Genomic DNA, 25,949 nt, shown 5'->3' with positions numbered 1-25,949 from the left:
ATAGATTGCTAAGGAAAGCTGAGAAGTTAGGGACGGAGTTGTCAAAGGTGTCTGACCTCCAGGCCCCCAGAAGCTGGGATTGCTAAAGTTAGCCCGAGGGAACGTTGAGCATGGCTCTCAAAACACCCTGCTCCAGCCACCCAGCCCCCTCCCAGTAGCTGGAGCCCGGGCCGGAAGGGTTCAAACCCCAACTACATCTCATGCTAGCCGTGCCTCTGAGTCACCTGGTTGCTCAGTTTCCTATATGTGACAGGGTTGGTGATGACTGCAGCCACCACCTCTTAGGAATGCTGCGAGGCCTCCCGGTGTTAATCTATGCAAAGTGCTGAGCAGGGAGCCTAGGAGACTTCATTAATTATTCTCTCTCACCGGCACCTGCTTCACCACTCCCCTCAGAGACGTTTCAATCATTCCGTCTCCCTCCTCCACGGACACTCTGACCGACGGACAGACACAGACGGCCCTGCCTGGAATCTCTCCATTTCCTCTGTGACCGGAACCCACCAACGGAATCTGATCGGGTCCCTGCGTTTGACTCTGCTCCCCACCTCCCCCCTTACCATGAGCCCCTTTTTTGGGTGCTGGTTCTACTACTGTCTGCTCCTCCTTTTCTCCCTGGGAGTCCTGGGAGCTCCAGAATATCCTCGTGCTACCCCAGAGCAAGTCCACCTGTCCTACCCAGGTAAGTGTCCTCATTCTGCCTCTCCTTCTTCAGTCCTGGAATTCTCTGTGGGTGAAGGGCTCAGGAATCTCTGTCGAAGCCCAGGCTAGTGATTTGCCCTTCCGAGCCTCAGTGATATGCCTCTGTGAAATGGGACTTCAGCAGGCCCCTGTGGGGAAGGATGATGGTGTGAGCCCATCACAAGCTGAGGTTCTCCTCTGGAGAGCTGTCCTTGCTCACCACCTCGCTGTCTTACTCCATGGCCTGGCATGTTGTCACGCTGAGTTCAGAAATGAATTGGGGAAGAAACCAGTAAATGAATGAAGGGGGACTTAGGTCTCCCTGGGTCACTTCTTTCTCCAACCCTCTTCTCTTCTTTCTGGCAGGGGAAGGGTCCCTCCCAGCCACTCTAGTTTTGGAAATAGGCTTATGTAGCCCATGCTGGCCTCAAACTTTTTTGTATCCCAAGCTGGACTTGAATTCCTAAAACGCCTGCCTCTACCTCCCATATGTTCATTGTGTTCTTTTGAGACAGTTTCTTAGACTTGTAGCCCAGTCTCCCCATAAGCTTTTGGGTGCTCGGATTGCAGGGGTGAGCCCCATCCCTGCTATTTCTTCTTTCTTTTCTTCCCCCCCCCGTCTCTCTCTGTCTCTTCCTCTCTCCCTCTTTCTCTTTTCTTTTTGAGACTTGGTCTTGGGGGTTGAACCCAGGGTCTTGTGCATGCTGGGCAAACACTCTACCAAACTGAGATACCCCAGAACTTTTTGTTGTTTTGTTTTGTTTTAATATCTGATTTACTAAGACAGAATCTCCATCTGTAGCCCAGGCTACCCTAGAATTCTTAACCCTCCTGCCTCAGCCTTCCAAATATTGGGATTTCAGGTATGGACCACAGGCTGGGGAAATCTTTTATCAAAAGCATTGGGAGCTGTTGAGATGACTCTACCCCCAACACTCAGGAAATGAGGCACTAGAGACAGGCTTTCAAGGTCAGCTTCAGCTAAAATGCAAATCTGAAGCCAGCCTGGGCTTCATGAGACCCTGACTCAAAATTAAAGAAAACAAACAAACAACCTATTGGATGCACTGGCTCTCACCTCTGTTCCCAGCACTTGAGAGATAAAGGCAGATGGATGAGTTCAAAGCCAGCCTTGGCTACATAGTGAGTTTCAGGCTAGCCTGGGCTATATGAGACCCTGTCTCAAAACAAAACAAAGAGAAAAAGAGGTGATGGGGCACATGGAACAAGGGCTGAAGACTCCTGCCCCTCTGTGTGCAGACTGCCTGGGTTCAAATCCCCGCTTTCTCACTTGTCTGCTAAGGTTTGCTTGGGCACCGAGGGCCAGTTAGCCGACAGCAGGTGATAACAGCAGCACCTGTGGTGGGAGTTATGGGTTCTCATTTGCTCTCTGTGGAGTCACATGACTGAACTCTGGGCGGAACAGAGACTCTCTCTTTTTTTAAAAAAATACTTATTTATTATGTTTACAATATTCCATCTGTGTGTATGCCTGCAGGCCAGAAGACGGCCAGCCTTGGGGAACCGATGCATGCAAGGGGTTTCCTTTAGGTGTGCCTTGCTTTGTTTCAATTTTTTTAAAAAAAAACAAGATAGTGGGCTTCATGATGTTTTCTTTAGGATTTATTTTTTACTACATGCATTTCTCTACTTTGTGGGTGTGTATATGTGTGTGGGTGTGTCTCTGTCATGTGTGTGTGTGTGTCCCTCTCATGTGTATGTGTGTGTGTATTGGTGAGTGTGTCCCTGCTGTGTGTGTGTTTATATATGTGTGTGTGTATTGGTGAGTGTGTCCCTGCTGTGTGTGTGTATATGTGTGTGTGTATTGGTGAGTGTGTCCCTGCTGTGTGTGTGTATGTGTTTGCACACGCGTCAGAGGACCACTCTCAGGAGGGGTTTATCTGCTCCCACCATGGAAGTCTCAGGACTGAACGCAGGTCTATCCACTGAGCAATCCGGTCAGGGCCACGACTTTTTCAGTTTATATGATAGCTCCCTCCCCCTCTATTCCCTTTCCCGTCCCTCCTCCCTTTCTCTCACTGCTCCTCCTCAAATAATCTCCTTTCCACTTTCATACGGGCATACACACGTGTATATGTGGTTGGTTAGTTTAGAGCCTTCGTATGAGAGAGAATATGGACTGTCCTCTTGATCTCTGTCATCCTCTCACACCCCTCCCTTTCAGACCACTTCCTCTCCCTTGTAGTCTCTCTTCTACTTTTGTGGATTAAGATTACACACACACACACACACGTGCGCACACTTAACTCTGCATTCCACGTGTGAGGGAAATTGTGACCTCTCTCTTTTCATATGGTTTCACCATACAGCTCAGACTTGCTTTGAACTCACAATCCTCCTGCCTCAGCATCCCAAGAGCTGAACTCAGAGGTGTGCACAACCATACCTGGCTTGTGTGATATGTGTGTGTGTGAGATGTACATATAATCTCACATCTCCATACTTATCATATTAAAAATGAAAATTTAGGCCAAGTACACTCTTTTCATTCCAGCACCCAGGAGACAGAGGAACACAAGTCTCTGAGTCTGAGGCCAGCCTGGTCTACAGAGGAGGTTCCAAGCCACCTAGGACTACACAGTGAGACCCTAACTAAAAAAGAAAGGAAGGAAGGAAGGAAGGAAGGAAGGAAGGAAGGAAGGAAGGAAGAAAAGAACACAAGAGAAGAGAAAGGAAGGGAAAACCCAGCGAGGTCTAGTGTCGCTCTCCCAGGACCCCGTACTCAGGAGGAGGAAGCAGGAGGAGCAGTTAGTTCATGGTCATCCTCTACCACTCAGAGAGCAGAAGGCTCAGCTAGACTGGGCGAAGGGGGTCCTGTCCATAAAAAGAAAAAAGAGAGAGAGAAGGGAGGGAGGGAGAGTGGAGAGAAGGGAAATTGAGAGCTTGGGTCGAAACTGATGACGGAGCCGCTGCCAGGCACACATGACTGTGTGGGGCTCATCCTCAACAGTGCCAAAACAAAACTCCATAAGGACCTCTTGTGTAAATGTCATTTTTACTGAATGAGAACTATATTTACCAAAGAAAAAAGTTAGTGAAAATGCTATTGTTTTATACAATTAAAAAAACCCTACGTTTTGTTTATTTATCACTTAGCGTGTGTGTGTGTGTGTGTGTGTGTGTGTGTGTGTCAGTCAGAGAACCCGTGAGTTGTTTCTCTCCTTCCACCATGTGGGCCTGGAGATTGACCTCCCATCATCAGGCTTAGTGGCAGCCCCTTTACCAACTGAACCATCTCACAAGCCCATATTTTTAAATCATTAAATATAAAAATTTTTATTGCTGAGTGTGTGTCCGTGTACGCACGCACAGCAAGGCTTGTGTGGAGGTCAGTGACGGGAATATTACTGACTTAGTGGTTCCAAATCTCCCTTTTTAAACCTTCTGGATTTCTCGCTGTGTGCACACAGGTGAAGGTCAGAGGGCCCGCGGCTTGGTAGGGCTCCCAGTTTGGGGGCAGCTGCCTTTACGCTCGGAGCTATCTCAGCAGCCCTTATATCTCTGTAATGCTAGTCTGAGTAGATGTGGGGTTCTCCCGGATTACTTCCTGTGAAGCCTGTCTGGATCGGCTGCTCTGGCTGCTGAGAGGGAGGAAGTGCACTTTCAGCGATGGGCAGAGGCAGAGAACAAGAACTTGACGCAGTCAGCTTAACGGTGGCTCCTTTTCTTCGGAACTACCCCAAAATGTAATATATGATTGCTTCTTGTTGGTCAAAAATTTAAGGCTTTGCCAGGTGGTGGTGGTGCATGTCTTTAATCCCAGCACTCAGGAGGCAGAGGCAGGTGGATCTCTGTGAGTTCGAGGCCAGCCTGGTCTACAGAGCGAGTTCTAGGAAGCCAGGGCTACAGAGAGAAACCCTGTCTCGAAAAATAAAAACAAAAACAAAACACGAATGTAAAGCTTTTACATGTGAAGTGTTTTGAGACTTCTGGAAGAATTCCTAAGGCAGTAAAGTCACCTAGGCCTGGCTGCACTTGTCTGCAATTGCAGGATTCTGCAGGATGAGGCAGGAGGATGCTGAGTTCAAGATCAGCCTGGACCTTGTCTCAGAAATAATAATAGTATTTAACCCTAGCTCTCGGGAGGCAGAGTGAGTTCCAGGACGACCAAGGCTGCACAGTGAGAGTCTGCCTCTAAAACAAAATGATAACACAAAACAACAACAACAACAATAAATGGAGACTTGCTGAGGTAGAGTTTGGTTGTAGGTCACACAACCTAGAATAATGTTAATACTAACAGAGTTCACTAATCGTATTTAGTGTTTTTATTTCTTTTTTTCCTTTTGAGGTTAGTGGGTTTTTTTCTTTCAAAAATTGGGCATGCTGTATTTTGTGGGCATTCTATATTTTGAATCTTTTATTGATTGATTGATTGATTGATTGATTGACTGATTGTTGTTGTTGTTGTTGTTGTTGTTTTGAGACAGCCTCACTATGACGCCCTGGCTGGTCTGCAAGTCACTCTGTAGACCAGGCTGGCCTTGAACTCACAGAGATTCGCCTGCCTCTGCCCACCAGGTGCGTGAAGAATGGTGTGCACCATGAGCCTGGATGAAGTCCTCAGTTTTTAAATAATTTATTTTTTACTTTTATGAGTGTGGGTATTTTGTCTGTGTGTATGTCTGTGTACCACTGTGTGTACCTGGTGCACGTGGAGTCCAGAAGAGGGCGTCTGGTCCCTCTAGAACTGGAGTTACGTGTGGTAGTGAGCCCACATGTGAGTGCTGGGAACTGAACCCAGGTCCTCTGGAAGGGTAGCCATTCTCTTAGCCACTGAGCCATTGCTCCAGTCCTCTGATGTCCTCTGATTTCTTTTTTTGGTGGTGGTTTGGGGACAGGGTCTCATGCAGTTTAGACTATCCTTGAATTTCTATGTAGCCTAGAAAGATAACATCTTAAATAACAGCGGCAGGATTATTAAAATTGAAATTTGAGGAGACTGGAGAGATGTCTCAGTGGTTAAGAGCACTGGCTGTTCTTTCAGAGGACCTGGGTCAGTTCCCAGCACCCACGTGGCAGCTCACACGCATCTGTAACTCCAGTTCCGGAGGATCCAATGCCTTCTTCTGAACTCTATGGGTAGCAAGCAGGTGTGCGGAACACAGACGTACAGGTAAACACCAATACACGCAAAATAAATCTAAAAAAGAAAATTTTAATTGAAAGTTGACAGCTAAGATATTGCCTCATTGGTAGAACACTTGCTTGACTTGCACAGAGCCCAAGGCTCACTCCCCAGCCCAATAAAAAAAGAAGAAAAAAAAAAAGGAAAGTGGAGCCAAGCATAGTCACTAGCGCCTGTAGTGCCAGCTCTCTGGGAGGTCGAGGCAGGAGGAATGCTGACCTCAGGAACATGAAATTCATCGAGACTGCAATGAAACCCTTGTGAAAACAAAGGACAAGCCAGGGGAGGTGACACTGTAAGTTTCCGCCTACCAATGTCACGGAGTAAGACCCTATAGCTAACAAAACAAAGCAGAAACAAAGTAAACAATGGCAGGGAATGGACACTGGCACAGTCTGGACAAACTACAGACCTCACTAGTGCAAAGGTCCCCAAGGTCACCACTGATTTTACTGCAGGATCTCACCCTGGGCTTGGGGAAGGTGCAGCTTTAGTCTCCCGCTGTGCTTTGGATCTGTAGCCCAGGCTGGCCTCAAACTAGAAAAGCTCCAGCCTCAGGTTCCCTGGTGCTGGAATCGCTGGGATGCGCACCCCTGCCGCCAGCACCTAAGTCTTTATCTTTTGTGACCTTTGTGTTTTCTGAGAGTCGGTCAGTGGTTTTGTGAAGCGTCGCTCTTTCGGGTCTCTTCGATGTTGTTCCAAGGGTGTGTTAGAGAAGACCGCGGCTGCGGCTTCGGGTCTCTCTCTGCACGTGACGCTGGAGGGTCCACGGTATAGACAGGCATTATTACAGACGCCGCTGGTGCTGACCCTGATTCACTGGCTGCTTAAGCAGATGCCTGCTGGGTCTATCCACTGTAGAGCCTTTATTCTTTGCTTTGTGGCTAATGAATAGCTTGGGGAGAGATTGCTCAAGAAGAAGCAAGTCCTGTTGCTCCACAAATTTTCACCGACTGGTGTGTTTTAGCATTTGTCAGTGGCTCCTAACTGCAGTAATTCTTAGTGTTGTGCTTGCCTAATTGGGAGTTTTTAATTTTCTTATTCCCTCTTTCCATATAGATACATGTAAAAAATGCTCTTTTGTGTGAGTACTTATGAATCTCAGCCTCCCATCCGCTAGGCAAGGACTGGGGGATTCTAGGCAGGGGCTCTACCACTGAGCCATGCTGCTGCCCCTCATTGGGGGAGGGTGGATTCTAGCCATGACCCCAGCTGTTCCTTCCCATCTAATTAAAATTTAGTGTTAGGAAGCGCTGTCCCTCCCTCTTGCCTACTTCATTTATGTATTCAATGATTTCTTTCCATGCCAGACCTGTGAATATTTTTTCATTCTCTGGGTGGAAATCCGGTACTATCATTGCTTATTGCTCTTCCCTGGGTCCCAGATTTGGTCTCTTGGAATTTGCATGGCTTGGGAGTAATGGTGGTGGGGGGAGGACGACACTGTAAGTCTGTGGAACTTGCCTAGTATGTCTCAAGCTCTGAGACATTTCTGAAAAGAAAATCCTTTCTTCCAGTGTAAGAGGCCTGATTGACCAAGTGACTATGCTTGCTCTTGCGTGGTCAGCTTACTGCTAGCCTCATCAATCCATTGGGATGCTGCTTCCCATGCACCCTCCCGCCACTCTCCCCACCCCCTCCACTCCCTTCAGTGTGTTGACGTCACTTATTGTGCAATATAGCCACGAGCTTGTGTTACTTTCCTTTCACATCTGGCTGATTTTAATGTTCTCTAAAGTTTTGTGCATTTATGAGTGTGTGTGTGTGTGTGTGTGTGAGTGTGTGTGTGTATGTGTGTACCATATGTATGCAGTATTCTTGGAAGCCAGAAGAGAGTGCTGGATCCCTTGAACCCGTACTCACTGATAGCTGTGAGCCACAGCCTGGGTATTAGAAACTGAACCCAGGTCCTCTGCAAGAGCAGCCAGTGCTCTTAACCACTGAGCCATCTTTCCAGCCTCAGAGAATGGCTACCTAACCAGTTCCAAGCTAACCTGGGATACAGTATGAGATCCTGTCCCTCCCTGCAGGCTTGCCCTATAGCTGGCCTTTGTCCCCACTCCCCCACTTTATTATTTAGCTGGCCTCCAGATACCTGTCCAGAGCTCTCCGATAACATCATGACCATGCAATGTTGGCTGCAGGCTAGCACACACTGAAGAAGAATAGGGGCATTGACTCAGCCTGTAAATCTCATTGTTGCGAGTTCCTTGCCTAAGGTTGTCTCTCCTGTTCACTAAAGATGACTACCAGGGCATTCTCGGGATGCCAAACCTGAGGTCACCTACAAAGCACAAGGCTGTGGTGTTTGCACAGAACCCCAGCACACAGTAAGTCATCTGTGACTCAGTGCTTAGCGCAGAGTTCTGGAAAGTAGCTATTGTACTGCCGGGTTTCTTGTTTGTTTTGTCTTCTTCCTAATTAGTTTATATTAATCACACATCAGAAGCTTTGTAATGACATTTTCTCTTTTCTATTTATTTGCTTAAGTTTTTCTTTTTTTTGTTTTTTGTTTTTGTTTTTGTTTGTTTTTTCGAGACAGGGTTTCTCTGTGTAGCCCTGATTGTCCTGAAACTCACTCTGTAAACAAGACTGGTCTTGAACTCACATAGATTTGTCTGCTTCTGCCTCAAGGGCTAGGATTAAAGGCGTGTGCCACAATTGCCTGACCCATTTTTGTACAGGTGTATAATGTATATATTTTTGTACGTGTATATTACATTCATCTACCTCCTCACCCTCTCTTGTTCCCTCCCCCACCTCCATTGGTCCCTTTCCTCTTCCAACTAGTCCTTCTCCTACTTTAAAGTCTTTTGTGCATGAGTAGGCACATGTGTGTGTGCGCATGTGTGTACATGCATGTGTGCACACAGTGCACATGTGTGTATGCATATGATTGCATGCATGTATGTGTGTGCACTTGCATGCATGCGCACATGCTTACGTGTGTGCGTGTGTGTGCATGGGAGTGCACATATGTGTATGTGTGTGTGCATGGGAGTGCACATACGTGTATGTGTGTGTGCATGGGAGTGCATATGCCTGTGTGTGTGTGTGTCAAACCCTGTGAGTTTCTTAGAGTTGCTTATAGGAGCATGGGTGAATGGCTATTCACAGCAACATGAGCCACACCACAGCAGAATAAATCCTTAGGGAAGGGCTGGGCTTGTGTGTTCCTTCCCTCCTTCAAGTTTGATTTGTTTTAAAACAGAGCCTTGCTATGAAGCCCAGGTTAGCTCAGAATTTGTCATGTAGCCCAGGCTGGCCAAGGAATTCCAATTCTCTGTCCTCAGTCTCCGGATACTGCGCCCGTGACACTGGGGATGGAACCCACAGCCGTGAGCACGCGGAAGGCGCTCTACACACTGAGCCACATCTCCAGGCCCGAGCCCGGAAATTTGTCTTTATTACTTTATTTTATGTGTATGGGTGCTTTGGCTGCATATATGTCTGTGAATCATATACACGTCTGGTGTCCTCCGAGGCCAGAAGAGGGCATTAGATCCCTGGGAAGTGGAGTTACAGATGGTTGTGAACAGACTTGGTGCTGGGAAGTGAATCCAGGTCCTCTGGAAGAGCAGCCAATCTCTCACCTTCCCCAAATAGTCTTAAATATTCGTATAAATTTATTTATTATTTAGAGTATATGGGAGGTAGGCACAACTATGCCACAGCACACATGTAGAGGTCAAAGGTCTTTTTTTTTTTCTTTTTAAGACTAGGCCTCACTATGCAGCCCTGGATGACCAATAATTCACTATGTACACCAAGCTGTCATCAACCCAAAGACATCTGCCTTCTTCTCTTAGGGTTAATAAGCACCCGGCTCGGAGGATAACCTTTGGAAGCCATGTGTGTCTTGGGGAGGAACTCAGGTCACAATGGTTGGGCAGTTCTGACATTCTTTTTTCTCGCCAGAGCATTTTCAACCCATAGGTGACTGAATTCCAGGACCTGTATCCCAGGATGCATCTTGCCAATTGTATTTGCATGCATCCATGCTTCCTCACAATCTTGGAGGATAGATAACCCTATTCTGTTTCACATGCGGGGGAAACGGAGGCTCGGGGAGGCCAAGCCACTCTCAACAGAAGCCCCGCTCAGCAATAACGGAGGGCGTGGACTGACTGCTAAGTGCTCCCCTCTTCCTGCTTGATAGCCTTCCCCAGGCACCATTCTGATCTCTCTCTCCCCAGATGAGCCAGGCTCCATGACTGTGACCTGGACCACGTGGGCTCCAGCGCGGTCGGAGGTGCAGTTCGGCATGCACCTGTCTGGGCCGCTCCCATTCCGTGCCCATGGCACCGCCAGCACCTTCGTGGATGGGGGCATTCTGCGGCGCAAGCTCTATATCCACCGTGTGACGCTTCGGAAGCTGCTGCCCGGGGCCCAGTATGGTGAGAGGGTTGTCGGTGAGCAAGAGGGAGGTATGTTCTAGAAGCTATCGGGAGACCTGTAGCTGAAGCTGGGCTGGCGGCTCATCTGCCACGCGTGTGAGACCGTGGGATATGATTCTAGGTGTGATAACACAGGCCTTTGATCCCATCACTTGGAAGAAGGCAAGAAGATTCGAAATTCTCATCCTGGGCTACATAGACAGCTGGAGATTAGTTTCCCCCGCATGAGACGTTGTCAGGTAGCCCAGGCTAGATTTCATCATTAATAATAATAGTAATGATGATGGCAGTGATGTCCCTGTGTTTCCCTCCCTCTCCAGGGCATGAGGGTGAGGTCTGGTAGAAAGGTCCTGGTCCCTGCCTCCCCAGCTGACAGAGGTCCGGTTTTTTTCTTCCCTCAGTTTACCGTTGTGGCAGCGCTCAGGGCTGGAGCCGGCGGTTTCGCTTCACGGCCTTGAAGAGAGGGGTCCACTGGAGCCCCCGCCTAGCTGTGTTTGGGGATATGGGCGCTGACAACGCCAGGGCCCTGCCCAGACTGCGGAGAGACACCCAGCAGGGCATGTTTGACGCGGTGCTCCATGTGGGTGAGGCACCGGCGAGGGTGCACCGGGAGGCTGGAGGCCTGGGTGCCTATCAATCCAGTGCTGGGATGTGCTGGGGGCTGCTGGGGTGGTTCAGAAGGGACGTGGCTAGGGGCTGAGGGTGGGACCCGAGGCTGACCCCAGATATGAGGTCCGAGGTTAAGACCTCAGCTCTGGTCCATACCGATTCCAGCTCTGATTTCCTATTTTTTTATTGTTATTGTTATGAGAGGTAAGGCTCATTCAGAATACTCAGAAATGTTATTATATATTAAGATGAATAGGCGTGGTAGCACATGTCTATAATCCCACAGTGAAGGGGCTGAGGCAGGACGGTTACCCAGAATTCAAAGCCAGCCTGAACAGCTTAATGAGGCCTGGTTTAAAAAAAAAAAGCAAGGATTGGGGATGTGGCTCATTGGTAGAGCCCCTGCCTAGAATCCCCCAGTGAGGGGCTGGGGCGTGGCTCAGTGGTAGAGCCCCTGCCTAGAATCCCCCAGTGAGGGGCTGGGGTATGGTTCAGTGGTAGAGCCCCTGCCTAGAATCCCCCAGTGAGGGGCTGGGGTATGGTTCAGTGGTAGAGCCCCTGCCTAGAATCCCCCAGTGAGGGGCTGGGGTATGGTTCAGTGGTAGAGCACCTGCCTGGAATCCCCCAGTGAGGGGCTGGGGTGTGGCTCAGTGGTAGAGAACCTGCCTGGAATCCTCCAGTGAGGGGCTGGGTTGTGGCTCAGTGGTAGAGCCCCTGCAAGAGTCCCCCAGTGAGGGGTTGGTAATATAGAGCACTTGCCTGGTGTCCAGAAGATCCTGGGGTCAATTCCTAGTGATAATAAAAGAAATAGTTTGCTTGCTAAAAATCAGCATCAAACCGGACCCAGCTGTGTCGTGGGAGCCAACAGGACGAGTTGGGCGCTGTGTCAGCTCATACATGAGAAGGTCCCAGGCAGGGATCAGGACCCACAAGGTCTTGATCCTAGAGGAAGCAGAGCCTTGGCCTCACTCTCTCCCATACCGACTACCCTCCAGGAGACTTTGCCTACAACATGGACCAGGACAATGCTCGCGTTGGGGACAGATTCATGCGTCTCATTGAACCGGTTGCTGCCAGCCTGCCATACATGACATGCCCTGGAAATCATGAACAACGCTAGTGAGTGTGGTGGGCAAAAGCCAGACTAGAGAAACCAGCTGTGCCCTTCTCAGAGTCTCACTTAAGTTCCTCATGCTGCAGGGGCCTCATCTTGGTAGAGAAAGAGATAAAGAAAGGGTGGACTGGGAGCCACACTCTGGCTGGGAAGTTGGGAGGCAGAGGCTGCTCTAATCCAGGTTCTTACCCCCTTACTCTTTATAATCCCTTTTTCCAGCAATTTCTCTAACTACAAGGCTCGCTTTAGTATGCCAGGGGACAATGAAGGCTTATGGTACAGGTAATATGGAGGGTTTTGGGGGGGGGTGTGGACTGACCCTGAAGGATGGGCGGTGCAGACTTCCAATCTCTGACCCTTGTCTTTTGCCCCCTGCAGCTGGGACCTAGGTCCTGCTCATATCATCTCCTTCTCCACTGAGGTATATTTCTTTCTCCACTATGGCCGCCACCTGGTGGAGAGGCAGTTCCGTTGGCTGGAGAATGACCTCCAGGTAGGCCCGGGTCCAAGCCCCCTTCTGGCCACTTAGCCCCTATGGTTGTCCTTCACTCGGGCCTCTTTTCTCTAGAAAGCCAATAAGAACCGGGTAGCCCGACCATGGATCATCACGATGGGTCATCGGCCTATGTACTGCTCCAATGCCGATCTGGATGACTGCACGAGGCACGAAAGCAGGGTGAGGTCCCTTCCCTGGGTGGCGGTGAGACTTGGAGGGAGGACAGGCCTCCTCACCTCCCCGCTCATCCCAACAGGTCCGCAAAGGCCTCCAAGGCAAGCTGTTTGGGCTAGAGGACCTGTTCCATAAATATGGTGAGTGACCCTGGGGAGTCCCCGTCCCTGCTCTCTCCACCCAGGAGCCTGAACATCGTTCTTCCTGCCTTAGGTGTAGACCTGGAGTTCTGGGCTCACGAACACTCCTACGAACGGCTCTGGCCAATTTACAACTACCAGGTGAGGCCCAAGGAGGACGTATGTGGTCAGACCCTCGCCAGGGCCTGGCCAGTGTGACCCACTGCCCCACCTGTCCTTTCCTCCAGGTGTTTAACGGCAGCCTGGAGAAGCCCTATACAAATCCCCGGGGCCCGGTTCACATCATCACAGGATCTGCGGTGAGCAGTGGGAAGGGACTAGTTTAGACTAGTTTAGACAGGGTGGTGGCAGCCACCACTGCAGTCTGACTGGGTGCTGCTGATGGTATATTTGTCACACAGATGGGGACACGGAGGCCAGGATAGGAAATGTGATGGTCACAGATAGGTAAACCACAGTTGTTGGAAGCCCTGACTGGTGCTATGTGCTTGTGACGCCAGCATTCCAGATGCTGGAGCCGGAGGACAGTCCTGAGTGCAAGATCCGTGAGTTCTTGACTAGCCTGGGCTACAACACAAGACCTTATCTGGTCCGCATGTGGAAAGAGAATATAATACACACACACACACACACACACACACACACACACACGCTGAATAACTGTAATTTAAAAATAATAACAGTAAGACAACCAAAACCACAGAGCAAAGCTAGCCATCACGGAGCAGCCTACACTCAGCACTTGGGAATCAGGAGTTCGGGGTCATCCTTGGCTACATAGCAAATTTGAGGTCATCATGGACTTATATGAGGCCCTGGACAAACAACTCTTGCAGAGTACCAGAGTTCAGTTCCCAGCGCCCATATCAGGCAGCTGTGAGCTGACTGAGACAGACACACAACAAACAAACCCACAGTTGCAGCTAGAGTTCATCACCATGTGCATGCAATACCTGGGGAGACCGAAAGAGGCGTCCTATCTCTAGAACGAGAGCTACAGACGGTTTGTGAGCTGCCATGCGGGTGCTGGGAGCCAAACCCAGGTTCTCTGCAAGAGCAGCTAATGATCTTAACTACCAAGTTACCTCTCCAGCCCCTGACCTCGAACGTTTGATCTTTCTGCCTCTACCTCTGAAGTGCTGGGGTTAGAAGGCATGAACCACCATGTAAGGGTTTGTGTTGTGCTGGGGATTGAGTTAGTAGAGCGCTGTGCATGCTGGGCAAGCATTCTTTCAGCTGAGCTACAACCCCAGCTCAGTTCATTTAATTTCCTTTTGTTGTTACTGTCGTAATTTTATTTTTGTGTAGGGGTGCAGGGTTCATATCTGAAAGTGAGAGACATCCTAGGTGGATCTCTCCTACCCTGTGGGTTCTGGAACAACCTGTGGGTTGCTAGAGTTGGATGGCAAGTGCCTTTATCTGCTGAGCCATCTTACCAGCTCCCAGTTTGTTTTATTGCTTGTTTTGTTTTTAGGACAGGTTTTCTTTCTTTTTTTAATTTTTTTTAAGATTTATTTATTTATTATATATACAACATTCTGCCTCCATGTGTGCTCACACACCAGAAGAGGGCACCAGATCTCATTACATGATGGTTGTGAGCCACCATGTGGTTGCTGGGAATTAAACTCATGACCTCTAGAAGAGCAGCCAGTGCTCTTAACCACTGATCCATCTCTCCAGCCCCAGGACAGGTATTCTCTGTGTAGTCCTGGCTGTGCTGAAACTCACTCTGTAGACCAAGCTGGCCTTGAACTTAGAGATCCAGCTTCCTCTGCCTCCTAAGCCCTGAGACTGATTGCATACACCACCACTGCCCTGCCCCCATTTATTTTTGAGACAGAGTCTATATAATCCGGGCTGCTTTGGACCTGACTACACAGACTGGGCTAGCCTTGAGCTTTGGGATCCTCCTGTCTCCCACAAGTGCAGGGACCGAGTTGTAGCTGACCAGCCCTTGGAGGCCGGATGTGTTTCCTGTTGCCCCATGTGCTGTGTTATCTCACCATCTGTTTTCCACAGGGCTGTGAAGAGCTGCTGACTCCCTTTACTATAAAAGCCAGACCGTGGAGCGCTTTGCGTGTGAAGGAGTACGGGTACACGCGGATGCACATTCTTAACGGCACCCACATGCACATCCAGCAGGTGTCTGATGACCAGGTCTGTCGGGCGTGGGTTACAAAGTGCACAGCCTGGTCCAGGGTGTGCGGGAGCTGAGTGGTTAAGACCTTGGGCTCAAAAGTAAATCAAGTTGTTCATGGTAGCGCACCCTTTTAATCACAGGGCTTGAGAGGCAGAGGAAGGCACATCTCTGAGTTCAAGCCCAGCCCAGTCTACAAAGCAAATTCCAAGGCAGCCAGGGCTACACAGAAAAATCCTGTCTGGAAAACAAACAAACAACAAAGTAAATCGATACACTGGGTGTGGTGAGGCATGCCTGTAATCCCATCGCTTGAGGGACTGAGGCGGAAGAATTAGGGCCATTGTTACAGCACCTGCCTAGAATCCCCCAGTGAGGGGCTAGGTATGACTCAGCGGTAGAGCACCTGGTTAATGTGAAAGGCCTCAGGTTCAATCTCTAGTTCTGAAAAGAACAACAAAACACAAAATAAAATAAAAACATAAAGAGTTGGGAGGTTGAAGCAATAGGACCTAAATTTCAAGGCCAGTTGGCCTACATAGGGTAACCATGAGCTCAAAAGAAAAAATATATATACACTAAAATTGGAAGCCCGGGTTCAAATCCTGCCTGTGCTTCCTACCAGCCATGAGACCCTGAATAACTTCTCTGACCTTTGTGGTCTTCAGTTTTCATATCTGGGGTCTACCACAGCTTCTGGTTCACAGGGTGCCCTGGCTGTGTAACTACACCCATAAAGTACCGAGAGCATAACCTGGCAGTGGGAAGTTAGATAGGGTTAGTCACTTTGAAGCAGAAGAAAGAACAGGTGGCTGACGGGGTGAGGAGGATGCATGTGTGGTGGATCTGAAGCATGACAGTCCAGTTTATTTCTGCCTCTAGTCCCAGGCCTGGCGTTTACGTGGTGTACGTGAGATATGAACTCAGGTCCCATGATTGTGTGGCAAGATCTTTAGACACTGAGCCATTTCCCCAACCACTTCTCATGGTGGTTTGAAAATCGTAACAAGCTAGGTGCGGTGATGTACTTGCAAGGCAGGAGGATCAGAACACAAGTTCAAGACCAGCATGGGCTTTCATAGCTAGACATTACCTCAAAAAGAATAGAACAAAATACCAAACAAAAATAAAAATTAGAGTTTAGTGAGCACTGCTGTGTTCCGGGCATGGGACTGGACTGTCTTACCCCTCACGGTGATTCCCACAGGGACAGGATTCTTTCCCTTTCTAGAGTGTGAAAGCGATTTTCCCAGGGTCACACCCACAGACCACATTTTCAGCACACACGGCGATCATTTACCACGCAGTGCACGTCCTGTGTGCCCTCGTCTCCACTGTCCCGCAGCCCTATAGCTATCCCACCCTACAGTTCTTGCTACAGCCGCTGAGCAGAGAGACAAGTGCTTAGGGCAGCGTGGACACTGGATACGCTGGAACACAGGCTCTTGGTGACATAGTCCCGATGAGCTGAGCATGCAGCTCAGTTCATAGAGCGAGTGCCTAGCAAACATGATGTCCTGGGTTTGATCCTCAGCTCGGCATAAATGGTGGCTCAGTCGTGTAAGTCCAGCACCGAAGACAGAGCAGGAGACGTTCAAGGTCAAACTCAAGGCCAGCCACGTGACTCAAAAACCCTACCTCAAACAAAACAGAAAACCAACCAACCAACCAACCAACTAACCAACCAAACAAACAAACGAAAAAACCTATCACTAGAGATTACTACTGCCTCAGGTGGGAGGTTAAGACAGCAGGTTCTTACACAGCCCAGGCTGACCTGAGGTAGATCCTCCTGCCTTTGCTTCCTTTCCAATCTCTGGTTTTTACTGGTGTAATTACCACACCACACCCCTGGCTTCATCTCGACTTTTCAAATGAGGGTAACTGAGGCTCAGACAGATGTAGGAACTTGTCCAAGATCATCAAACCTTTGAGGTAGAGGTGGGATTTGAACCCTGACCAGCTGGCCCTGCAGGCCAGACTTCCCTTCCTTACTCTCTCCTGTTTCTGATCTCCACAGGATGGGAAGATTGTGGATGACTTCTGGATAGTTAGACCTTTGCTTGGCCGGATGATGTACCACTAAGACCATGGCTTCCTACACAAAGACACTTTGCTGCCATGACCAGGCATTACCCTGGCCTGGGTGGGGAGTGAGGGCAGGACCCCACTCCCCGCCATCCAGAAGCCTGAGGGTGCAGCCCTGACAGAGGCCAGACAGCTCTCGTCTCCTGGAGAGGTGGGAGCCCAGACTGCTTGGAGAGGGAGGGCAGGTGCCTTATTAACATGGCTCTGCTCTCCTGCATCGTTCTGACAGGGCAGGGGACCCATGGACCTCAGAATAAAGAGGCTTACCGTCATAACTCCCTGGACTCAAACTTCCACTTGGGCCACCTCTCCACTTGCCCTCACCAGAAGGGTGTCCTGCGCTGGGAACAGCAAGGTGGACAGACCCTCGCGAAGGAGTTGCCAGCAGAGTTACACTCTGTCTTCCCACCCTGACTTGCCTGTGGTCCCTGGCTTGGCCCATGATGTGCTGCTTAATGTCCCCTTGTGCCTCAGTTTCCCAGCCAGCACTGTCCTCTCCAGGCAGAGAGACAAGGCTAAGACTGTTGGCTCCCCCACGGCACAGCTGACGAGACTCAGGAGCACACAGATCTGCTACTTTCTCCCCTCGATGCCCTCTCTTTTTCTTTGTCCTTTTACGCATCCCACCTAAATTCATTGGGCAACTATCATGCGACAGGAATGGAACGAGACAGATCTCTGCCCTCGCAGCATGGACACGGACTTGAACAGTGACCAGCTTACAAGGGATAAGTGCTCAGGAGGGTTAAGAGGAATGGTGTCAGTTTTCAGGGAGGTGGGTGACATTTGGACTAGAGCTGTTGATAAGGGACACAGGTAAGGCAGGAAGGACATCCCAGGCAGAGACGCAGCCAGCGCAAAGGCCCTGAGGCAGATCACCATTTCGCCAGTGACTGAGGAGGCTGCTGTGGCTGTCACCCAATAATGAAGAAGAGAGGGGAAGAGGACAGAGCAGTGACAGAGCCTTGTGAGCCACAGTGAGGACTTTGGATGGAGCCGTGGGACAGTCTAGACTGACCTCAGCAGATTCCTGTCATGTGGATCACCTCAAAGCTACTCTTCTGTTGTGCTGAGCGGTTCATTTCTCAGGGCTTAGCCTCAGTGGCCTGTCACCCAGTCAGAGGCTCGTGGATCTTAGCCTCAGTGGTCTGTCACCCAGTTGAAGGCTCGTGAAACACATCAAGCACTTTCCCTATGCAAAGCCGATGCACTCACAGTCTGGGCTTTCTGAGTTCACTCTCTGAAGTGTCTCCAGGTTGGAGCCCCCTCCCCAGGGTGCTCTCAGAGAGGTCCTCACGTAGTCCAGGCTGGTCCACAACTTCCTAAGTGTCTGAGCATATCTAAGGATGTCCTTGAATTTCTAATCCTCCTGCCTCCACCTCCCAACTGCTGGAATTCTAGGTGTGCACCACCATGCCTGACTCAGGGTTGACATCTTCTTCCATCTTAGGCTTCCTTCTTATTGTCCCCTCCTCATAGCCTTCTCTGACGAGTCCCCCTTGAGGCCAGATCTCTGGTGCTCCATAATAGCTTCAGTCCCCAGTGCCTTCACTGTCTGCCTCAATCATCACCAGTCATTGCCTGTCTCCTCGGGCTCGGGACTCTGTGATGTGACACTGGAGTCCCAGGTTAGATTGGAGTCCTTGGTGTCCCCTGTGCCCAGCGCGGCCCATTTCAGGCCACTGCGATCCTGGGATGGGTGTCTCTCAGCCTCCTATTGGACTGTCCATGCTAAGGAGGACAGTGTGGCCCAGCACAACATGGCCTATATCACATACCAAGCTCTGACCTGGCCGTGTTGGGGACAGCAATGAATCAGGCAGAAGAACCAGGTCACCTTACCCGAATGATGCATAAGGAGAGGATGCCGAGCAGTGAAGGCGTGTCATGAAGGGCCAGCTCAGGCTGTGGAGGTACCCCAGGATGCCACTATGGACTGAAACTGAAGGTCCCACGGAATGGGCATGTTCTGAGCCAAGCGGTGGACGTGCCTGGCAGGGAGAGTCCACAGAGGACAAAGGCCTACAGCCAGGTAGCACCAGGGGCCAAGCCCAGCTTTGCCACTTCCTGTGTGATGGCTGCAAGTCACAGGGCCTTTGTGACCCTTTCTTCTCCATCTGTATGTGGGGAAGGAGAGCCTGTGGGGGCAGCCTCGCCTGGCACAGAGAGCTCATCATCAGCCTGTGTTTTCTCCTCCCCTCCCTCTTCTCCCCTCCCTTCCTATCTCACTTTCCTTCTTTTCAACTCCAAACCCTATTCTTCCTCCATATCAAGCTGCTGACAAACACCCCGGTTTCCATTCTTTGTCATGGCAAGTGACGTCTTTCCTTCTTCACAGACTGGCCTTGATCTAGTGCTCTTGCCTCGACCTCTCTGAGCTTGAGTTACAGGCAAGCACCTTTATTCCTGGCTGCCTTTTTTTTTTTTTTTGGCTGTTTTTATTTATTTTTATCTTATGTGTATGAGTGATTTTCTTGCATATGTATCTATGCACTATGTACATTCTTGGTGCCCATTGAGGGCACATCAGACTCCCCTGAGACTGGAGTTACTGCTGATTGTGAGTCACCACGTGGGTGCTGGGAACCAGACCGGGTCCTCTGCAAGAGCAGCCAGTGCTCTTAACCACTGAGCCAGCTCTCCAGTCCCCTAGCTCCCTTTTTAATTTTTTTTGTTTGTTTTCGAGACAGGGTTTCTCCGTGTAGCCTGGCTGTCCTGGAACTCTCTCTGCAGACCAGGCTGGCCTCAAACTCACAGAGATCCGCCTCCCTCTACATCCCAAGAGCTGGGAATAAAAGTGTGCACCGCCGCTGCCTCCACCACCACTACCGTAGGCCTTGATTTTTTTTTTTTTTTTTTTTTTACATTTCAGTTTGCTGGTGCAGAGTCTCACTATATAGCCCAGGCTGACCCTAATTAAGTACTGGTGTGATGGGCCACACGCCACACCACCACGCTCCTCCCAGGATACATAGGTCTTAAACCTTGTAGATAGACTTTTGTTTGGACTGTTCTTTGTCATCTTCAAAATCTGACCTCTGGGAACCTCAAGGATTTCTTGGATTCTGGAGCCCCTCTCTCCCACAGCCCAGGTCACTGGTCCATAGTTAGCTTCCACCCAGGGCCAACTCTAGAGCACAGGAAGGAGGAAACCAGAAGGGAAGCTTCCTCATCCAGCCCAGCATATCCCTCCAGAACCTCACACACAATCGCCAGGCCTCTGCTTCAGGTGACTCACAGAAAGGCCAGCCATGAGAGCCACAGCCTGGTGAGAGGGAGGCCCACGCGCACGAGGCCACTGCCTCAGCTGGTCCATGTGCCCTGCATGGGAAACTCAGGCGCTTTGGAAGGAATCGCCGAGCACAGAAATGTTCTTTTGAGTCCCAGGAGGGTTTCTGACCTGTTTTCCCTGCCCGCTGAAGTGAACATGGCTGCGTCACCATCTCTATTGTGCCGTCTTTTCATTTTTAGAAACACGCTTTATCTTGGGGGATGGTTTCCAGACAGATAAAAGAGTTCCCACAGGAGCCTCGCGCCCAGCTCTCTTTTATGATTAAAATCTCATATGATAGTACATTTGTTTTTTAGTTTCATTGTTAGGTGGTTTGGGAGCTTCGTTCAAAAGATTTATTTTTATTTTCTGCGTATGAGTGTTTTGCTTGTGTGTGCGTGTCTGTGCACCGCATGCATGCAGATCTTCGAGAACTAGAACCAGTTGTGAGCAAAGGGGGCACTGGGAATTGAACCCAGTTCCTCTGGAAGAGCAACCAGTGCTCTTAACCACTGAGCCATCTCTTTAATTCTTGATTATCATTTTTTTCTTTATCTCTGGAGAATGTCATGGGCATTTAAATGGGGATTAAATTGATTCTGTTGATTACTTTTTTTTTTTGAGACAGGGTTTCTCTGTGTAGGTTTGAAGCCCGTCCTGGAACTAGTTCTTGTAGACCAGGCTGGCCTTGAATTCACAGAGATCTGCCTGCCTCTGTTCCCCAAGTACTGGGATTAAAGGCGTGTGCTATTACCGCCTAGCTAGATTGGTCACATTTAAAGCAGCAGTTAATTGTGTCTAGTTATATTTCCATAGTAATATTAAAAAGAATTTGTTTAAAAAAGATGTGCTATGCATGCGTCTGTGTGTGCAGGTGCTGTAAGCTGTTGATACGGAGCCAGCTCTGCAGCGCCCGCCCTCCACCTCTCCCCCTGGCCCCACACTCCACCTTTATATATTTTATTTTTATGTATGCTTGTCTGTGTGAGTGAATACTGAATGTGTGAGCAGGTGAGGAGGTCAGAATGGGGCATCAAGATTCCCCGGAGCAGCAGTCATTGTGAGCTGCATGGATAGAGGTGCTGGGAACCAAACTGGGATAACCGCTGGGCCATCTCTCTAGCCCCAAGCGGGCCACTCTTAGCCAGAAACAGCATTTGCATCTCCTCCCTCGAAATCAATGAGTTGGAGCTGACTAAACACCATCCGTCATACACATATAGCAGTGTTCAGCAGCATAGACTTCGCAACCTCCTTCCTCTCTTGGCCTTCTTCCTAGTGAGGTTGTGACATAATGAGAGAAGGGACGTGGGCATTGGTAGTTGGTCACCTGCACTTCACACTGCAGGAGGTGATGATAACCAACATAGCACCTAAGTGGCCCGCCAGCCGGCGCACCCAGCTGGCATGGATGGATAGACTGGGCAGAAGGATGGTGCCCTTCCTATCGATCGACGGCTATAAATAGAAAAAGGAAGCCTGGTGCTTGACTCATGGCTGCAGTGCGGAGGCAGGAGGATCATGCGTTCTAGGTTGAGGCTATGTGAGACTTATGGTTCTGTTTCTCATGTAGCTCAAGCTGGCCTCAAAATCCACTATACAGCCGAGGGTGGACGTGAACATTTGATCCTCCTGCCTCCATTTCCTTAGTGCTGAGATTAGAGGGGAGTGGCCCTACACCCTGGCTTGAGAGAGAACATTTCTGTCTCCCAGGGTTCCCTGCAGCAAACAGCCCCAGCTCCCATCAGTCGCTGGCATCAAGTAATCTACTTTTGCCGCTGTAGGTTAGCTCTGCCTTTTCTGCAACACCGAGAGTGGAGCTGGGCAGTACTGGCTTTTTGTAGATGGCTTCTTTCAATCAGGCCAGCCCATTTGCAATCCGCTCATGCTGCACTCCACAGGTCAGCTAGAGTGCCAGCCGCTCCCTCCCTGGAGGATCCTCAGCAGGGTCTCCACCACTGAGCCACACCCCAGCTCCTCACTGGGGGATTCTAGGCAGGGGCTCTACCACTGAGCCACACCCCAGCCCCTCACTGGGGGATTCTAGGCAGGGAGTATTTTATGGCACATAAAATATTTTCTAGTCTTCATCATTTTATTTTGTGTTTTTAAATCTTATTCATGCTATTTTTCTTGGGGAAAAAGTGGTCAGAAGTCCAGACCCTCAAGTCAGCTTGCTTGTGTGATTTTGGAGAAGCTACTTACCTTCTCTGTGTCTCTTTTGCACATCTTTTGAATGGGAATAACTAATAGTGCATACAGATTTTTGTGAGGATTTCAGTGACACCAGCCCTCCCAATCTTATCTAGAATAATCGTCTTGCAAACCACCTGTTAGCTGGTCTCCATGCCAGACTGCAGCAAGACAAGTGACCCTTTCCAGGCTCAGACAGCGTTGCTGACACCTACAGCAGCATCCTTCCCTAAGGATCAAGAAATAATCACAAAACACCCGGGCCTGTAATTAGCCTTTATAACACTAGGTGGCGATCTAAGCCCTGGTTTGTACCATTTTGGGGTAACCCTAGAGCACCATAAAATGGGATAGGAAATCGGATGAGTTGGAGGGGGGTGATTTGAGGGAGTGTGCAGTCATTTGTAGCTCTCTACCGCCCCATAAATAACCCTAATAAACTTGTGTGCTGTTGGCACGCACCATCCCTGCGTGGAAACAGATGTTAAATTTTACATCTTCCTGGGAGAGCCCCACCGCAAAATTTAAGGAGTGTTTGTTACATGCTTAGTACTGGGACTGCTGCATAGCACGCTCCGTCAACGTTGGCGTTACCACTGTTCAACGTGATTGGCTCACAGCGAGGGCTTGGTGTGAGCAGTGTTTAAGAACGTGGCCTTTGATGTCAGAACTCAGTTAAAATCCCGAGAGGGCTGCGGAGGCAGCTCAGTGGGCAAGATAGCTTACCACAAAGCCCGACGGCCTGAATTCGACCCTAAGAATCACATGGTGGAAGGGGGGAACATCCTCTTTGCTCTGCTTCACACTCATACACGGGTGAACGGAACAAATGTGAAAAGGAGGAAAAGCAACAGAAAGGGGTGGAGGGACCGTTGCAGAGGACACTTTGAATGCGGGACCTTGCAATGTGCACCCCGACCATGGGGAGGCAACAGAGAGCAGTGAGTGAGTGATCTAGAGACCAGCAATTCCATTTCAGCATAAAAGTCCTGGTGTATAATAATGCTTGGGATAGCGGGGCTGGTGGCGCACGCCTCTAATCCCAGCATAGACAAAACCAAAAAGGAGAAAAAAAATTAAAGGTTTGTGTCATTACTTGGTGGTGCGGATGATGGTTTATAAAAGCGAAATATTTACCACAGCGTGGAAGCTCAACAAGAAAATGTGTTTAAGCAAATTAAAGTTCATTGATAGGCAGCCCTAAAATGAATCTTCTTGAAGATATTTAGTGACAGGGAGTGTCACTGCTGATATATAATATATATATATATATATATATGCCTTGCTTTAAAAGAATTTCTGGGTCCTCTTCAGGACTCTGAGGACACTGCATGCACATGTGTACCACATGTGCACATACACATACACACACATACTGAGGAGGTAGTAAAAAATAACTTTTTTTTTTTGAGACAGGGTTTCTCTGTGTAGCCCTGACTGTTCTGGAACTCGCTTTGTAGACCAGGCTGGCCTCCCTCACTGAGATCCACCAACCTCTGCCTCCCGAGTGCTGGGATTAAAGGTGTGCTCCATCATGCCAAGCTAAAATTAAAAAAAATTAATAAATTTTAAAAAGATATAATATTCTGTTCATCCTTCCAGGCATAGTGACACATGCCTGCCATTCCGGTGGTAGAGCACTCCTTAAGTGCGTCAGAGACCCTGGGTTCAACCCGAAATAAGATGGAGAGAGAGGGAGAGAAAAACAGGTCGACAGAGAATCCCTCATCAGCAGCCTGTCATCCATAGTTCCCACAGACACACACCAAATGCCTGCTCTGTGTCTGGAGTTTCTGGTGCAGAGAGCAGGCAATAAGCAGTCGCTGAATCTTTAGAGGGGAGGATTACCCCTCATTCAACCACCCCTTCAGCAAATAGCACTGAGCACTCACGTGCCAATAAGATCAAGGCACTGGGAACGTAGCCACGAGGTGAGCAAAGAGGCATTCAAGGTCAGCCTGGGTCACAGACTGAAGACCTGTCTCATGAAACCAAAGCTGGCCAGCCAAACAAAACCAGAGTCAGCCAAGGAAAATAAGCTGAAGCCGACAAAGGGTTTAGTAGCACAAGGTGGGGATGCCAGGCCTTCCTGAGAAGACAACCTGAAGGAGCAGTGAGTGGGAGGCAGGAGGATGCCTTGAAGAAGAGACTCTTCCAGACAGAGGGAAAAGCCAACACAAGAACCAGAGAAAGTCAGGCCTGATCTCAGATGCCCAAGTGGCTCAGCAGTAAAGCACTTACCCAGAGCTCCTAGGGCTGGTGACTTAGCTCTGAGGGCTTGCCTCTCACTGCACAGGCCTAGGTTCACTGCCTAGTACCCAGACAAACAAACAAGACCCTCAAAAACCTCCAGATGAGAAAGCATCTCTATTTTTCAGTAAGACCACAGAAGAAAGGGTGTATTTGGTTATGGGTTGCTTTTTCCCAGTGTTTTTTATATTGACCAATTTAAAATTTTTAATTACATTTATTTATTTAATTTATGTCTATGGCTCACTTGTGGCAGTCAGAGAGGAACTAGTAGGTGTCATTTCTCTCCTTCCACCATATGGGTCCCTGAGACTGAACTCAAGTCTTGGCAGCAAGCATATCTTACCCACTAAGGCATCTCAAACATCTGTGACAAATTATCAAAACAAAAACAAAACAAACAAACAAACCCAAACTTATTTAAAAGATTAAGATCATGTAGTGTCAGAAGGAAGGGGGAACTGGGAATGGTATGTGAAATAACAAAAGATTATTTTTAAAAAAAAAATTAAAAAAGATCAAGTAGCCCCGGTTCTGCTGTAACTGCATTCAAAACTTATTACGTGCTTCCTGAGGTTATTAACCAAGTACTATCCTTTAAGCCTGCTTCTTTACCTGTAAAATGGGAATTAAATCAACAGGGTTGTGATATCCAACTTATTCCAAAACTAGTCGCGTGCAAGGTGCGTAAGAACTCTTTCTGGCCATTCTGTTACTGTCTTCCACTGTCTTTACTTCTTTGGGAGCCGGTAGGAATCTCTGTGACAAGAAAGCTGTCATTTCCCCTTAAGAACCAGAGTGGGCGGGGATTTAGCGTCCCCGCAACTTTTCCAAATTTTCCAATCTCGGCTCCGCATTCTTTCCCTGAGGTCTCCGATTGGACAATTCTCACCAATCAGCGGCTGCAGGGAGCCCTGCCTGCCGCATAGCCCCACCCCCGAATAGGCCCCGCCCACCACCTGGTCAGCTCCGTTGCTATGGGGACCAGTGGGCGGCGAGGAGTAGGGGAGGCCCCGGATGTTCGTTGGGGTTTCAACATGGCGGCGGCAGTAGCCGCGGCGGCGGCGGCGCGAGACAGCTGAAGGCAGTGCGCGAGCGCAGAGTTCCGGGCCGGGTAGCTAGGCCGCGAGCGACTGCGGCGCCAAGCCGGTAGGTTAGGGGGTTACCGTGCAGGAAGCTTGTGGTTAGGGGTCCGGGAGTTGGGGGGGGGGGTGGTCCGGGCACGCGCTGTGCGAGAGCGGCTGTGG

The 25,949-nt window shown here is 49.5% G+C and overlaps 2 protein-coding genes across 2 annotated transcripts in view; both read left to right on the top strand.

Moving 5' to 3' along the window:
* Positions 1 to 561: 561 nt before the first annotated feature.
* Positions 562 to 17,099, top strand: Acp7 (acid phosphatase 7, tartrate resistant (putative)). The gene is made up of 12 exons (XM_038340443.1): positions 562 to 682; positions 10,027 to 10,227; positions 10,629 to 10,811; positions 11,832 to 11,955; positions 12,170 to 12,232; positions 12,329 to 12,443; positions 12,519 to 12,626; positions 12,703 to 12,760; positions 12,834 to 12,901; positions 12,988 to 13,059; positions 14,783 to 14,920; positions 16,921 to 17,099. The coding sequence occupies exons 1-12, from the start codon at positions 562 to 564 to the stop codon at positions 16,984 to 16,986; spliced, it is 1,317 nt and encodes a 438-aa protein (XP_038196371.1). The 3' UTR covers positions 16,987 to 17,099.
* Positions 17,100 to 25,722: 8,623 nt separating this feature from the next.
* The window catches only part of Pak4 (p21 (RAC1) activated kinase 4), a 39,429-nt gene continuing 39,202 nt past the window's right edge, over positions 25,723 to 25,949 (top strand). Inside the window, exon 1 of the mRNA XM_038340579.1 lies at positions 25,723 to 25,851. The gene's annotated coding sequence lies outside the window, so the exon portion shown is untranslated. The remainder of the gene's footprint in view (positions 25,852 to 25,949) is intronic.

This window comes from Arvicola amphibius, chromosome 8, assembly GCF_903992535.2.
Source record: "Arvicola amphibius chromosome 8, mArvAmp1.2, whole genome shotgun sequence".
NCBI classification, from domain to species: Eukaryota; Metazoa; Chordata; class Mammalia; order Rodentia; family Cricetidae; genus Arvicola; species Arvicola amphibius.
The sequence above is the reverse complement of the archived record's forward strand: the minus strand, read 5'-3'. Positions and strand labels throughout refer to the sequence as shown.

Excerpts from the sequence above, each read along its gene's own strand:
- Acp7 (XM_038340443.1), top strand. The coding sequence starts at position 562 with ATGAGCCCCTTTTTTGGGTGCTGGTTCTACTACTGTCTGCTCCTCCTT. Across the intron at positions 12,444-12,518 it reads GGCTGGAGAATGACCTCCAG|AAAGCCAATAAGAACCGGGT; the intron begins GTAGGCCCGGGT and ends TCTTTTCTCTAG. Across the intron at positions 13,060-14,782 it reads ACATCATCACAGGATCTGCG|GGCTGTGAAGAGCTGCTGAC; the intron begins GTGAGCAGTGGG and ends TGTTTTCCACAG.